At 41.7% G+C, this 17,694-nt stretch overlaps 1 protein-coding gene across 2 annotated transcripts in view; it reads left to right on the forward strand.

Moving 5' to 3' along the window:
* The first annotated feature begins 4,247 nt into the window (after nt 1-4,247).
* The window catches only part of LOC126161944 (phospholipid-transporting ATPase IF-like), a 633,423-nt gene continuing 619,976 nt past the window's right edge, over nt 4,248-17,694 (forward strand). The window contains exon 1 of one of the 2 annotated variants that reach the window (XM_049918123.1): nt 4,248-4,370. In XM_049918123.1, the coding sequence (XP_049774080.1) occupies nt 4,275-4,370 (96 nt within the window). In that variant the 5' untranslated portion in view covers nt 4,248-4,274. The remainder of the gene's footprint in view (nt 4,371-17,694) is intronic. The other variant, XM_049918124.1, reaches the window with a different exon arrangement.

Raw genomic sequence — 17,694 nt, forward strand, 5'->3', positions numbered from 1 at the left:
CCACCCCATATCCCCCAGGTCGGAATTAGGGTACCCCAGCTGTCTGCATCTAGTGTAATCCATGGAATAGTGCGAACGTGTTCAGATGTCGGCGAGTCGTCTAACTGAGGCGGAACGTGGGAACCAGCCCGGTATTCACCTAGCGGGATGTGGAAAACCGCCTAAAAACCAGATCCAGGCTGACCGACACACCGGCCGCCGACGGTAATCCACCAGGCGGATTCGAACCGGGGCCGGCGCGCCGACCCGAGTACAGGAAGCAGCACTTAGCGCTCTCGGCTAACCTGGCGGGTTCTCAACAAACCATTCTCTTCGAGGTAATTCATAATGTTTGAACAGAACGTATGTTCGAAAATTCTGTTACCTGTTGAAAGGTCTCTGTTGGATTCCTTTCATGTTAATTTTTTAAAACTGTTGTCATTTACGGCATACATTCCACTTCTAAATTTACTGTGGTGTTTCTGACTATCTGGGAGGAGACTGAGCAGTGGAACGTGTTACTTTTACACATAATCAAGAACGATCTGTCACACTACTACACTTTAAAACACAGTTTATATGTAATTCATGTCACACAGTCTCATACGGAACCCACATCCGCTTTCTTTCATATACTGTATATGATAAGATACTGTCATCCCCCTTCCCTTTTGTATGAGAGGATGAATGAGCAAATGTATTTCTAGTTGCATGCTTGAGGGTAGCCGACAAGCCTGTCTGCTAGAGAACAGTAGGACCAACGTCGGAAAAGGTAGCTACGCTTTCTAAAAGCAGAGAGGTTTCTATCCTTAGTATGGTCCTGTCCGTCCCTTGTCATGTTGGTATAGGAAGTTGCCCCTCTGGCCACTTCCGTTTGTATCTGTGAGCCACCCTCAGGAAGGGACTAGGTCAGTCTGTCCGTGGCGAGCGTCTGAAGTGGTAAGATCTCTGGCTAAGCGCGTCTCTGCTAAGTCCGTAGGACAATGGATTTCTTAAGTTCAGCCTAACTGAAAATTTAATCACCTTTATTTCAGGTTTAGATCTAAAATATCTTATGTTATCTTAAATTGCAACACAGTGTAATTAGTGTGTGAAGTTCAGAATATCTTCCAGTAGTTGCTTTGTCACTACTTTGTGAGTAAAGTGGAACCACGTGTTGAAGATATGTAACTCTAACTAAGATCATCAATCTTAAATGCGAATGTGGGTGAGATTATAACGTCTCGTCTTGACAATATTTTTCAATATAGCAACTTTTCTTTATGTTCAACCCACGTGGGGTGTACTTTGAGAGACCAGTACCACGTGCTTATACAATTGTTTGACCCATCAGGTTAATAGTAAGATGATAGTAACCAGTTCGAGGTTTTTCTTTTGTAAATTCCGTTTCTATGTAATTTATTTTAATTATCAAAATTATTGTGGAGTTACACTCTTTGTATAAACCATGTTGACCACTTGAAGCATGTGGTGTAAGCATCAAAGTAGCCTTCAGACATTCTTTTCAGGAAGATTTCACAGAGAGTTAGCATGAATTTAATATACCAGTGTGTGGTAATTTCATGACGGACAGGATTGCGCTACGAACGTAACTTCTTTGGGTGAAAGTTGAATCGGTTGGTAGTGGTTAATTTCCTCTTGCATATGTTTCAACGTTCTTCGTGTGTTATTTTATGAATGCAGTGTTGTATGTAGTCTCCCAGTCTTGGCTCCCTATTTGTTGTGTTCCGTAAGATTACAAACTCACATTTTCACAATCCTAAGTAGGGCACCAGTTTAGTTATAAATCAAGTTCAATATGCCGAAATTTTAACGGAACAATGATCAATGTTAAAATAAATGTCCAAATATAAAGTGATTTATTTCTTTTTATTTAAATTATATATATAAATTATTTAATTATGTAAATTATATATATATATATATATATGTATATATATATATATATATATATATATATATAAAAATCACCGATTGTTGTAAGAGGACTATTAAAAGATTATAATTAATGTTAGCCTGGTTGGGAATTTGGTAAGATAGACTGGATACCTGGTAAAAAAACAGTTGCTCAGTAATGCAAGGTTAACTTCCCCAGATAGCTCACAGCTTTTAACCCGCTTTTATTGTCTTGAATATCAGCACCGCTTTCAGAACAAATTAATGCATCAACATTATACTGTGTTACTGAATTTATTTACTGATTTATGTGATAAACTTGCACGAGATGGGGCAGTGAGTAAACAAGCTGACACAGAGAAAACAGCAACGAAAGTGGTGTTGTGCTTGGCGCTGTAGGTACCCGAGGGGTGGGGGATCGGAGCACACGCCCTCCGATCCTCCGGCACGAGAAAGGCCCCTCTGGTTACTTCTATGTTCTCTGGTGGCTTCGCCGCTGACTGCGCTTCGGTCCATTCGCGTAGAGCGAAGACAGGAGCAAAAAGTGCCGGCAGGACTGGCGGTCAGGTCGACGCGACCTTGGCGCGGGGTACTGGGGGAAGGCCGGCTCGTGTTGTGGTGTACCGGCGTGCACGTTCACTTGGACTCGCGGCCGCAAGGCCACGCGCCACCGCGTCATTGCCGCCACCGGCGGCTGCGGCCGCAGCGTGCAGACGCGCCCCCCTCCGAGCTCCGAGCCGCAGCCGAGCAGCCGCCGCCTCAGTAGCGCCGCCTGCGTCCTCCCAGCTGCTGCGCCTGCCGGCTCCTCCTCAGCGCCCGAGTTGCGGTGGCCGACCGAGGGGAAGCACTCCGCCCCGCCAAAGCGACGACGTCCTGCGCTACGCAGTTTGCAAGGAGGAGAGCTCTGACTCTCACAAGACGCAGTGTATCTAATTGCTGACTTTTGAACGCGTCTTTTCAAGGAAGCTTCTCTGACTGTAACGAGAACAAAACCAGATCCACAAGCACAAATATGGTGTACGTTATGATCGCCAGGTAATGGACAGTCGAAATCATCCGCAACAATGGCCAATTCAGTGAACCATAAATTGGAAAGCAATGTTTGAATTTTTATTCTTCTACTTTATCTCACATTACCTGTGCGTGTTTTGCCAGCAGAAATCGGTGTGCATAGTGCTGAAAGTGTCAGTGCGTGATTATTCTCTGCTTCACTGGATTACATGTGGAATCTCGAAATAACATACGAACATCATTATTTCTGGTCAATAAATTCACGAGAATCAGAAGAAGGCTACGTCGCTATTATCGAGTGACTGTCAACATTTAGGCGACAACGCTGGACTGATTGAGCACGGTTTGCACATCTTGCAATACTTGCGACGACTGTCACACGTGTGTTGTTTGAGAGAACTGGCCGCTACTTGTGATAGTGTCGTCTGATATTAGGTGTGTGGTTCGATGTGATATTATTCGCGGAGTATTTTAATATAGCTATTGCCTGACACACTGTCTCCTGCTTGAACACTGTGCCTACGAACTTTTAGTTTCGGATTCTCTTCCTGCGCTTTTTGTGAATTACGACTTCAAGATATTTGGGACTTAAACATTTTTTTGACAATGTAACTGTTCTCTCGTTAAGAGAACTTAATACTAGGAAGAAATATTTTTTGTAAACAAGGTGCTGAGTTTTTAATCTGAATTTAATTTGCCTTATTGCCAAAGAATATCGACGTCAAGAAAGTTTATTACGTGTTTTTCTAAGATTTTAGTTAATACATTACACTATAGATATTTATAAAATGCACTCATTAACAGTGGACCTCAAACGAATGAAAAGACAGTCGGTGCTAACGAAAACATTCCAGCATATTCCGTGAGTTTGGGAACTGTACACGTGAGTGAAGTTTCTGTGCAAAGGCCCCGCCGTTAAGTGGTCAAGTAAAATTAATGTGCCGAGATTAACCTTCAGAAACTTGACGTTCAAAGCAGTGCCCGCGTGTCTCATATTTTTGTCAGTGTTAAATGTTAGAGGATACACCACAGTGAGGCGGATCGGACCGAGTCACACTTGCGGTTAGCGTATTCGTGAAAATCGATACGCGGGAAAGTGGAGCGTGCGTGTCGGACGGCTCAAAAGCGCAGCTCTGCTTTAGCCTGAGTTGTGGTGGGCGGCTGCCCTGCAAGTAAGCCGAGACGAGGCCTTGACCTTCCGCTCCGGCGCGCCGCGTCGAATAAGGAAAACACGGCACACGCCGCAGCGTCTTACCGGGGAATCTTCGTTTCCGAGAGAGGAGGAGGAAGAGCGGCGAACGACGCGCGGCTAGGAAGTTGGCCGCGGGACGCAGCAGCAGCGCCGTAGCGGGAGACGGCGGAAGCTGGCTTGTGGTGCGCGCGGCCCCATGTGGCGCTGCCCGCTGGCCAACCAGCTGCGGCTGGCGGCCGCCAAGGCGCACGCCTTCGCCTGGATAGCCGGCGCCGCCATCCTTCATGGGATGGTGAGTACGCATTTCTTCAGCACGGTGGCAGCCGCTTTTATTTTACACCGTTTCTGCGCACTGGTTACAGCGCAGGCTGTTAAAAGAACCAACTTGTTGCATGAGTGCTAATAGAAACGATTCTACACCTCCTAGAATTTAGCACTCTCCGAAGAGAACCAACGATAACGGATCCATGTTATCCATTGTGTCACGGTTAAGTTATTGCAACTTCCCATTACAATTCAGGGTGAAGTATTACAATGCGGGCTTTCAATAACATGGTCAATAGAGTCGTACATACTCTACTAATGATAACAATAAGGGAAACAACAGCGAAAAATTTCTGTTCAGGTATTTATTCCTCCATTACATAGTTTTCAAGCTACTGGGTGATCAAAAAGTCAGTATAAATTTGAAAACTGAATAAATCACGGAATAATGTAGATAGAGAGGTACAAATTGACACACATGCTTGCCGGCCGCGGTGGCCGTGCGGTTCTGGCGCTGCAGTCCGGAACTGCGGGACTGCTACGGTCGCAGGTTCGAATCCTGCCTCGGGCATGGGTGTGTGTGATGTCCTTAGGTTAGTTAGGTTTAAGTAGTTCTAAGTTCTAGGGGACTTATGACCTAAGATGTTGAGTCCCATAGTGCTCAGAACCATTTTTGAACACACATGCTTGGAATGACATGGGGTTTTATTAGAACCAAAAAAATACAAACGTTCAAAAAATGTTCGACGGATGTCGCTTCATCTGATCAGAATAGCAATAATTAGCATAACAAAGTAAGACAAAGCAAAGATGATGTTCTTTACAGGTAATGCTCAATATGTCCACCATCATTCCTCAAAAATAGCTGTAGTCGAGGAATAATGTTGGAACAGCACTGTAAAGCATGTCCGGAGTTATGGTGAGGCATTGGCGTCAGATGTTGTCTTTCAGTATCCCTAGAGATGTCGGTCGATCACGATACACTTGCGACTTCATCTAACCCCAAAGCCAATAATCACACGGACTGAGGTCTTGGGACCTGGGAGGCCAAGCATGAGAAAGTGACGGCTGAGCACACGATCATCACCAAACGACGCACGCAAGAGACCTTTCACGCGTCTAGCAATATGGTTTTTTTTTGTTCTGATAAAACCCCATGTCATTCCAAGCATGTGTGTCAATTTTTGCCTCTCTATCTACATTATTCCGTGGTTTATTAAGTCTTCAAATTTATACTGACTTTTTGATCACCCGGCACATAAAACTTATCTTACAAGGTATGCTGTCGATACCGTCGGGCAAATTGTATTTTCACATAGCGCAATTAATAGAGCAATACAATGAACATACACCATAAAAATTGTGGCTGTTATTGACTATTAGAACTGGAGATACCAGTCTCCAAAGTTACGATGAGAATACGCTAAGTATGAATTATTCATTACACAAATGGATTATTTGAGACAAATAGTGAACAATATGACATGAAACACTCTGTAACAATTTACTTGACTACACTGTCAGAGGCAAAAAATATGCAAGTCAGCAATGACAGCATGGTCACTGCATAGACAGTGTGCGCATTTGACGAAACCAAATTCGTCACATTTCTCATGGAAACACTGTTCAGTTAGCCGTTCTTCGAAACAGTACTTCAAGAGTGTTTGAAACATGCCAGGAAAGTCTTTGGTATAGTTGCACTGGAAAAAAAATGCAAATTTGATTAAGTTGGAGAAGCGTGCCGTCGAGAACTGGAAATATACAAACCATTGAAGGAGTATGAAGTGGTCTTTATGCCATATTTTAAAGTCACTTTTAAAGGGTACCATAGTTGCACTTGTGATAAATGTCACAACATTTTTGTATAGACGGAGGAAGAAAACGTCGGCAGGGTGCACAGTGGCTGTGCACTTTGCTGGAATCAACTTCTCGATGAATTCAACGCCTTCAAGAACTCTAGAGCTGTATAGTTCGTCATGATTCGTCATCTCTATTGGCTGTCCAGGAGTCCACCGAAGAAGGGCTTTAGTTTTTTCTTGTATCTGGCAACATTACTTGTTTTAGGAAGAGATTTACGTCCGTCTTTGTCACATTAGCAGATCTTCTAGCAAACGTCATGACGTTCGGCAAATTTGTATGCATATTTCCAGGAAAATGGTCGGTGGGATGCGATACGAGCACATGCAAATGGGGTAACTGCGTACCATCCACCACAATCCCAGACATCGTCATATAAGACTGTGTGATGCCACTATGGATCCATCCGCAACAAAGACATGCTTGCCTCCCTCAATCCGAGGGTTTTTCCAGGTCGTAACCCTTCATTAAACCTGGTGACAGACGTTTTCTTCTCAATGAGAGACCTGATTTCTCTCACGAATTGATAAGCTTTTTGTTGAATATCGGCATCCATTTCAACCAACCGCTTGCTAAGTTTGTGGGTTATTTTGCGCAGACAATCTTATTCTTACATTTAAACTTCTTTACCCACGAGTTGGAAGCTTTGAACTACAGTGGATTGTGAGAGACAGTTCTCTTCTTTATCTTTAGTGCCCAAAGTCCCAAAGTGCGGTAATGTATTATTGCATTTTACTGTGTTGGTTGCAAATGGTTCAAATGGCTCTGAGCACTATGCGACTTAACTTCTGAGGTCATCAGTCGCCTAGAACTTAGAACTAATTAAACCTAACTAACCTAAGGACATCACACACATCCATGCCCGAGGCAGGATTCGAACCTGCGACCGTAGCGGTCGCTCGGCTCCGGAATGTAGCGCCTAGAACAGCACGGCCACTCCGGCCGGCGCATTTTCCTGTCTCTTTGCTATAAAATGCCTCACGTAATTTATCATGTACTGAAAATTTTTTGGGTTTGACGAGTAACATTGATTTAGCCTGTTTTCAAAGTTTTGTAACACAGTGTTGCTCTTTATTTTCCATTTCCGTGCCAACACTTCTGTAATTTTCAGGTGCAGTGTCGTATCGGTTGCTAATTCAGGACGACACAGACGGAGAGGATCAACATTTCCTATTGTTCCCCTTGTTTGTTTTGTACGCATCAGGCAGAAAACCTTCTGGAAACTTCGTTCGTTTGCTTGGAGGTGATGCTGATAAGATGAACCGCTGCTTCCTTGGAAATCCGCCACTGGTGACATTGTTTCATCTCTCACTGTCATGGCACTACCGTTTTCTTCATCTGATGCCTCTTCATTTATTACAAGTGTAGTAACCCCTGCTATTACAGAATCCTGTTTTGTCAACAGTTGCATTATTTGTTCATAAATAACATGTTCTTCTCCTGGAGGTAAATTTTCTACAATACTGAAGTATTCCACCAACAGTTTCACAAGTACTCCCTGTCTCATTGTCCAGGGGAAAACACTCACTATCTCTGTAAACACACTTCGACACCACAAAGATAATCTGATCTACTCTAACAGCAAACGCAAACGCAAACCCATCTAGCATATTGTCACCCTGCGCTGCTTGCAGAGCGATACGTTAATAGAAGGCTTTAGTAGAGATGAGAAACCTATTATCGTCGCACCTATTCCTCCCTCTCCTGCCAGTACCGCTTCAGCATAGTCAGTAACAAAACAAAAATAGATTTGTTCTATTCTCAGTGACAAGTACCGTGACCTACCCTTGTTAGAATCTTGAGGGGGGGTAGGACGTCAAACGGGCCGACTTGGAGTAGGAGAGGCATCACAGGACATTTTAATTTCCAGTGTCTATACTTTTACAAATAAATTCATAAAACTTTGTCAGCATCACCACGAAGGGTTCAGGATTCACACTCATTGCAGTGGAACTTCGAAAATATGACAATTTTTTTCATGTGAATTTCATCATTTTTCACTTACTAATGGCTGCATTTGTTGCTATAGGTACAGTTTTCTTCATGAGTTAGAGAGATTCTTCGATGAATTTTGCACAGCATACATACCATACTTACAGGTGTATAAAAACTCTAGAATTTATTTAATTTATGAAAAAACGAATGAGCTGCTATATTTTAAAGTTCATGTTTAGAAAACACACACACAAATTTTATAGTTAATTACCTCAATTTTTACAACAGTTTTTAATAGATTTGGAAAATTCTAGAGTTTCATACACCTTTAAGTATGGTTTGTGTGCTGTGCAAAATTCATCGAAGAATCTCTCTTACTTATGAAGAACACTGTACCTATAGCAACAAATGCTGCCATTAGTAAGTGAAAAATATGATGAAATTTCAGATGTAAAAAAAATTACTTCGTAATGTTTTCGAACTTCCACTGCTATGAGTGTAAATTCTGAATCCTTCCTGGTCATGCTGACAAGGTTTTATGAATTTATTTGTAAACGTATAGACAGTGGAAATTAAAATGTCCTGTGGTGCCTCTCCTGCTCCAAGTCGGCCCGTCTGACGTCCTACCCCCCTTAAGCAAAATAAATTTATTTCCGTCAATGCTCACAGAACATTTGTCTTTAGACTAACTGTTTCTATGAGCAATGACCATCTTCACATCTGCAACAAAACATGGGAAATAAATTACAACTGGTGGACGGATTACATCTTAAAACAATAAAATATACCATAACGAAAAATTATTACTGTCATGGATGTTGAAGCATGAGCTTAAAATATGACGAGACATACCTGTTTTTTAACATGTCCTAATATAATAAGGCCATATGGCATCGTCACAAATCATACACACAATCAGCTTAGTATCGTCGCACATATTTAACATTTGGTGTATGCTAGGCCTCAGTACAGGCAGAGTCATACTGTCATTATCGCTACTGTTCATAGCAAACTGAAGTACAGTAGCCGTAACATATGTTTGTGGGGTAAACTTGTTAGATATCGTTGCTGTAAGTCTATACATACCGTCGATTGTAAAATTGTACAGAATGCAATAACTGAAGAGGAAAAAAGTCTATAGTCGGCTTACCAAATTAATAAGTTATCAAAGCAATAAAATGTAATAATTAGAAACACTAATGAAGTTAAATTTAAAATTGTTAAAAGGAAATGGTTCAGCGATAATATGTGATTCTGAGACACCCTTGTGATCATTTTACATAAAAATAAACGCATACAGAAGAGCGAGCTTATGGAGCTAATAAAATAATATTAAGTTGATAGAATAACGAGGGGAATCAGCGAAAAGGATGAACAAAAGACTAAAGTAAGTAATCAGCGACATATGTTGGCGTAGCCGCCAGAATGTAGCATAGGCGAGAAATCAAATGGTTCAAATGGCTCTGAGCACTATGGGACTTAACATCTATGGTCATCAGTCCCCTAGAACTTAGAACTACTTAAACCTAACTAACCTAAGGACAGCACACAACACCCAGCCATCACGAGGCAGAGAAAATCCCTGAACCCGGGAACCCGGGCGTGGTAAGCGAGAACGCTACCGGACGACCACGAGATGCGGGCGGCGAGAAATCGGAGGAACTTAATCGCTAGAGCGCCTCACGTTCCCTGTGTGACACGCCGTTCCAAGAAAAGTATAATAAAATATTGCAAGTCACTTAATGACATTATTTTGCTAATGAAGTGTATTACATACAAAGAGAAGGGACAATTAAACGCGAGAGTAAAGCGAACAACTTAAGAAAACGGAGTCAGGCTACAACTCAGGTATGTCTCGTCATATTTTAAGTGCATGTTTCCACATCAATGAATGCAATGAATTTTCGTTGCGTTATAGTTTAGTGTTTCAAGATGTAATCTGCCGACTACTTCTTATATATTTCCTATGTTTTTCTGTAGATCTGAAGATGGTCAGCAATGAAACCGGAGACTAAGGACCATATGTTCACTTCTTGGATCACTAATTGGCGACTATTTTGCAGTTTATGAAACCTAACCAAAATGTCACATCAGTTACGAAGCGAGATATATTTTCAAGAATTTGGAATAACTCCAGGCCTAGTTATTTTGGTCTTTATTTTCTATGGCTTCTCCGAATCAATTAAGGAGAATACTGGGAATGTTCTTCCAGCAAGACCACTGCCTATTTCCACCAATGCCGGCCGCGGTGTCCGTGCGGTTCTAGGCGCTGCAGTCCGGAACCGAGGGACTGCTACGGTCGCAGGTTCGAATCCTGCCTCGGGCATGGATGTGTGTGATGTCCTTATGTTAGTTAGGTTTAAGTAGTTCTAAGTTCTAGGGAACTGATGACCTAAGATGTTAAGTCCCATAGTGCTCAGAGCCATTTGAACCAACAATTTCCACCAATGTGTCTTCTCGAACAGATCTGTACTGAACTCCACATCGATTAGGCGTTATGCTGCTACCTTACTTTCGCTGCCAGTTAATGAAATTATATTACTGCCGACTGTAACGTACACGGCCACTGTGTATCGTAGTGCTAATGCTTCTGCTTGTGGTTTTGCGTACGTAAACTGGCTTGAAAAAAAAGTGAAGCACCTAGAAAGACAGGAGGAAACGAAATGAAACGTCATTGATTGAGAAGGTATGGAATATAATTGTAGAGACTAAAAAACCGAGTTAAATTTACCAAAAATTTCGCAGAATGAGGGTACTTACCAACCGAGCGAGGTGGCGCAGTGGTTAGGACACTGGACTCACATTCAGGAGGACGACGGTTCAAACCCGCGTGGCGGGAAACGTGTACGTAGTTATGCTGACTTCCGACTATAAATTATGGGTTCTTCATTTTTTTTGTCAGGCGGTGGTGTATTTTAATAGCTGACTCGGACTATAGTCGTAAGCTAGGTCAGATATTTTTAAGTTCTTGCAATCTTATTTTTGTACCAAAGAAAGGTTTCAAATGCCAAAATTAATATATCTTGAAGTTATAACACAACAGACTGTAAGGCGAAACAGAGTAACATTGCACCTGACACTATCAGCTCCCGACAACATTTCAGAGAAATGAAATATAACACCAGCTTACTATGGTAAAGCAAGCCCGCCCGATTAGCCGTGCGGTCTAATTTGTGTCGAGGTCGCGTAAGCCGGCCAGTCTGGATGGTTTTTGGGCGGTTTTCCATCTGCCTAGGCGAATGCGGACTGGTTCCACTTATTCCGCCTCAGCTACACTATGTCGGCGATTGTTGGGCAAACAAGTTCTCCACGTACGCGTACCCAACCATTACTCTACCACGCAAACATAGGGGTTACACTCGTCTGGTGGTGTGAGACGTTCCCTGGGGGGGGGGGGGGGGGGGGGGGGGTGTCCACCGGAGGCCGAACCGCGCAATAACCCTGAAAGAGTGGTTCGGTGTGGGGCGGCGGAGGGGTGAAATGGACTGCGGTAGTCGTCGTGGGGTTGTGGACCACTGCGGCTGCGGTGGGGACGGAGCCTCTCCGTCGTTTCTAGGCCCCCGGTTAACATACAATACAATACAATGCTAAAGCAAAGCTGAAAATCCTTTTGGTAGAAAAAGAGGCATTAGTATATTATACAATTCACTTTAAATCGCATTTACCTACGTACAACACAGAAACCTTTGTTTTTGCTTTAAAAAATCAATAGCAGCATATTCACTTGTTGAAACTGCTTTGGATATTAGATGTTTGCTGTCTCGTGCGATTTCGTAGCCGCGCGTAACACCGTTAGTACGTAGTAATGTGTGAGAAGTCGAGCAAAAGCATTCATAGTTACGCTATTGTGCTTCGAATGTATTATGATATGTACTTGGTCGAAATATCTTTGCTACCGCACGCGTTATCCGAGATTGACAAGAAAAATAGCCAGACAGTTGGTGATCTAGCAGTCAGGGAGACTCCATATTGTTGCTCACGAATTGTGGGAACAGTTTTGGAACTGGTAAGACTGCTCACTACACACTCTGTCATAATCTGCATGTAGACTGGTAGAGCGTTGATTTCCACTGACTTAAAACGCTTCACGAACAGGGCTTATTTGTAAATCTTCGTTTCCTTTTTTTAAATATTGACTTCAGCGTTTTGGTTTTTCCATGTGGACCAAGACGGTAGTACCTGAAACTAGCTGTCCAGTCAAATACTCGCTGCTCTGTACATGACCATAATTATTTGCATTCGCACTATCGTGTCTACCTCTTGCCATGAGATAAGGGAGTATTACACTTATCCCTTGTCGTGGCGTCACTGGAGAAATCCTCCACTAAGGAAGCAAGCGTGATGAATTGCAACACGTTGTACAATATTTGCTTACAATTTTAAGTAATACGACAACATATAAATTTTAGTTTCATGTTCACCAGTGTAGAGGTTTATATTTACTAATGTTTAGATCGATTCAAAAAAATGGTTCAAATGGCTCTGAGCACTATGGGACTTAACATCTGAGGTCATCAGTCCCCTAGAACTTAGAACTACTTAAACCCAACTAACCTAAGGACACCACACACATCCATGCCCGAGGCAGGATTCGAACCTGCGACCGTAGCGGTCGCACGGTTACAAACTGAAGCGCCTAGAGCCGCTCGGCCACACCGGCCGGCTAGATCGATTCACTTAATAGTATTCTTGTAATAAACTGAAAATCGTAACACAAATTTTTCACGCCTTGTTGAGATAGAAAGTAGAAAATTGACTCAAACGTAAAATTCTAAACTTTATTTGCACATTCATATAAGGTTACTGTAAATTTTGTTAAAATTTGTTGAAACCTTCAGGTTATCTATCATTTTTAAGGAAGCCACAGTGGATCCTTATGCTTTAATTGAGTTTATGTAATGAATATGAAGACTATATTAAAACAGCTGCAGATGTAGTAATTTTTCATAAAGACAGAGCAAATCAGAGAGGTTTGATCCATGACCTATTTAAAAAATTGAATTTTCTGTGATTTTTATAGTTGAAGATGTGGGATTTCGAATGTAGATAGATAAATATCTTCTGTTTCTGTTTAAATAAAAATATCGCGGTTTGCTGATTCCTAAACTAAACAGAATTCGTGATTTCCTTTATGATACCGAGAATATTTATAGACTGCCGAATAGAGATCACTCTAGTCAGAAAGATAGGCGAACTTATGATTTGTTGGCATAAGCCGTCAATCCAGATCGCCAAATAGACGTCAGAAGTGCTATTCCAGGCACATACCAGAAAACGATCAGTGGATTGAGTTTGATGCGAACAGTAGGTTGTGGAATCTGGAGAGAAGCTATTGTTTCTGCATGATTTGGATAAGATTGTGTGCAATGAAAAAGTATATGTCGTTAGATGAGTGACTTTTCATTCAGCAATGATTTGAATCTGCGAACGTGTAAGCAGTCTGTTTTAGAGCTTGACGGTACGGCTGTATTATTGAAGCTCTTAGTAACTATACTTCACTCGTGAGCGTAATGCATAGAACAATGGCGCGTTTTACGTTGCAACCTTGACTTCAAAATTTGTTGTAGAGTGTTATTCTGATTGCCAAGAGAAAATTCCGTGTGTCAGAAACGTAGCAGAACTGAACAACTTTATATCTTTGAATACCAGCAAGAAAGTATCTGGGCGAGCACCACTAAAACGAACGAATGAACATAACGAACTTCACTGATTCGGACTTCGTGCGTGTTGGGGAAAATATTTTCCGAACTGTTCAGAGAAATTCCAAAGCAACAGATACACAACAACGGGAGTGTGTACCTTGTTCTCTCGACAGGTCCTACGAGTGACCTTGAATAATAATGAAACTGTATCTACGGATTTTCTTGTTTCAGTCGATTAGACTCCTTGACGTTTTCAAGGATTTCTGAGTGGCATGCAAGATTTAATTTACAGCTAAGAACACTATACTAGCGGATCTGACAGGCGAACTAAGTAATCCTAGCTGTTTTACGTCTTTCTCAGCAACAGTACTGAAAGTTACCTATCGTCACCCATTTCTAGTGTTGGCAAATTCGATTAGCTGCAATGCAGACAAATATCGACGAACAAATATCGACGAACAAAAACTGCCGGCCGATGTGGCCGAGCGGTTCTAGGCGCTTCAGTCTGGAACCGCGCGACCGCTACGGTCGCAGGTTCGAATCCTGCCTCGGGCATGGATGTGTGTGATGTCCTTAGGTTTAAGTAATTCTAAGTTCTAGGGGACTGATGACCTCAGATGTTAAGTCCCATAGTGCTCAAAGCCATTTGAACAAAAACTCGCCACTTTGTAACTTACGCACTCTTAATAAAATTAAAACTGTCACATAACGTTTTGATAGCACGTTGTCTGCTGCTAGTGTGTTACATAGCAATAAATGTAGCCTGATAGAAAAATATTATTCTTAATGGAAATGCTTTTGTTTCATTTGACACATTATGAGGTGATATAGCTCCATTGATGTCTCTCAAAGAAAGAAACACATCGTGTAAGTTAAAATGAAACCACTGCTTTTTGGATAGTTCGCCGTACCTTAAAACGTTTACTTCCATTCCGTGGAGGCGTAGAAGCACATAGGTCACTTAAGGGACATTTTTCTTATGAGTATATATTAATTGTGTGTGACAGTACTGTAACATTAGGAAGTTCTGTAATGTTGCTATCTGTCTCTTTATTCTTTGTAAGAGATAGCAATGTATAATGAAAGAGCTCCACTGAAAATTTCAGTTTAAGTTACCAGCATTATTGCCTTTTATAAAAGTAGTTTTCCACCAAATTTTACGAAAAATAAAACTTATACGTTTTTCACGATTTTCTAGGCAACAAACAGTTATGACTTACATGAAAGGAAGACCTTTTTAGTAAATGATGTGAATGTTTAAAAAACTTACGTTGAAGGCTGAAAGGCATTAAAAAGTGACATGCCGTTAAGACCTATATTAAGTGTTATTAAAATCAAGAAAGAAGGAAAGTTCGACGTTTGATTGAGATCGAGATAATTAGAAACTCAACGCTAGCTCAGATGGTAATGGGAGGAAGAAAGGCGGCGGCAGCCATTTAATATGAACAACGCAGGCATTCGTCTGGAGAGATGTAGACGTAAATCTGGATGGTCAGACGAGGGTATGAAGCCCACTCCTCCGAGATGCAGGTCTACAGTCTCAACCACCGCACCACTGCCATCGATTTGCTGTTCATGGTGACCAGTACTGAGAAGATTCTGATCATGTGGTTTTAGCCTTTAGGTTATGGGCACTCACTGAAGAGTTTTGGGATCCACGTGGCACACAAGCACAAAGTGTGGCGACATCAGTATTTCACTGACTAACTGATGACTTACGTTTTACACTGTAAGTTGCTGACATCTTTTACTTCGTTCTACGAGGTCTCTTCTATGGCTTGTACGTCATCTGTAAAATTAACCAACGTGCTGTAATAGACATATCGTACAACCGTCGAAGTCAAAATGTTTTAAATGTTGCGGGTGGTTTTCTGTTGTTGCATAAGCGCACACAGTCACTGTCATTTTGCACTAGTTTTGAAAGACAAATATATGTATGTTAGTTGGTCGAATATCAGAGCTCGTGAATTTGGCACTAGTCACATATTGTGTATGTGGACTCCGCCTGTCCTATTGCAGATCGTTTTTCTTCAGTCTAGAATTTGACAGTTGCGAACAGGAGCTTGTACGTTGTTTACTGCTCGTTTTGGCGATTTTCAAGGCTAAGCAGGAAGTATCAAGTAGTGAAAAATGAACACTTTTGACATATTTTAATGTTCGAATTTAATCGAGGATCTAGTGCTGCATAAATCACGAGAATAATTTGTGATGTGTATAGGAAAGAATCATTTACTGAGATGACAGCACGGGAACGGTTTCTCGATTCCGAACAGGAAAATTCGATACTTTGTGGAAGATCTTTTTTTGTTGAAAACCGCCTAAATCCGCTAGTTCAAAATAATTCTCATCGAACAATACGGGAATTGGTAGAAAATATGGAACGCGAGCACATAATCATTGTGCGCCATTTGTATTCATTGAGTAAAGTGCAAAAATTAGATACTTAAGCATCACATTCTTGAAGCAACACCAACAAAAAACAGCGAATATCCATATATTCGTCTTTTCTAACCCATTACCGTTTAGCTTGTCGTAGGCAAAGAACATTCGTAGGGGACACAGTTACAGGTGGCGAGAAATTGTTCCTTCAAGTAAACTTAAAGAGAAAGAAAGAAAAGCTCAGCTCATAGAATAAAACAAGGTTCCAAGCAAAGGACGCTGCACACCCTCAAAAAATCACGTTGTGGGTTTTGTAGAACCAAGAGTAGCATTCTTCATCATGAATTGCTACGAAGGATTGAAACTATAAAAGCTGCTGCTTGTATTGAACATCTAAGGCGACGCGCTGTTGCTTTTGAAAACGAAGCACCTGGTAGCCCAGAGTTGTTAGCATTGTAAAAACGGAACGAACTTATGCACCGACCCAGTATTTACCTCAATAATGTTGATTTATTCCCAGTGTCGGAGAACGCCCTTACAAGTCGATACCCGCTACAGCAGGCCAAGTTTTTTTGTAAGCCTTGTGCATTGTTTTCTCTGGAGTCATTGCTCTCGACAAACAACAGTGACTTCACAAAAACTCTTACTTCTCAATGCCCGGAAGAAGCTTGAAGTCTTATTTTATCGCATCATGAGCCCACAAGAGTAATCCAGTGGCCTACATTAATAGCAGTTTTGCAAGATGGCATGACTTGTATGTTTTCATCGCACATAACACCAGTTACAGTATACAAAAAAAGACGTCTGCTAAAAACTACACACATTCGCGTGTTTTGTCTGAGAAGATAGCCCGAGGTATTCCGACCTTCCCCACCAAGTTGTGCGTAATGCGTAGATGCGGCTGTACCGACTTCGCGAGGATTAAAAACTGAAACTGAAGGCTTTTGTCATTCATTATACGTTTCCTGTGAATACTATCGACTTCGTTATACTAAATGGTATTTCCTGCTCTTTTAATAATCGTCGAAATTTCCAGCAAGTGAAACCGAGTGTCTGGGCCTGGTTTTTACTCTCAGTGTCGATTTCGTCGACTTAGTCGTCCATACTTTTGAAACTACTTACTGTTGTGAACAAACTACAGTCGTCCGCCCACAACTGAGGGTTCTTTTATGGCTCTGGGATATGGCTCATCTGAACAACAGCATATGAAATATTAGTTCACTTTATTACATGAATGATCAGTTTTTTTTAACTTGATACAAACCTTTATACAGGAGTGCTTGAGAATTTATAACTCATTGACTATTAAAGCATCACTCGATGAACTAATTAACAAACTGTTCTCTTGAGGTACAATGTTCAACATTAATAACACTCTGAGTTCATCTGAAACTTTACGACTGTTACAGTCCTACTGCTGTAGCTGATGTCTCGAAGTCTGGCAGAGCTCTTGCTAGCTCTCGACTCCATGTTGATCTCAACGTAAGGGCGCTCTGTGCTGAGAGTGGTAAAGCTCTGTATAGAGGAAAGTATGGCCAT

The sequence above is a fragment of the Schistocerca cancellata genome, chromosome 2, assembly GCF_023864275.1.
Source record: "Schistocerca cancellata isolate TAMUIC-IGC-003103 chromosome 2, iqSchCanc2.1, whole genome shotgun sequence".
Lineage (NCBI taxonomy): Eukaryota > Metazoa > Arthropoda > Insecta > Orthoptera > Acrididae > Schistocerca > Schistocerca cancellata.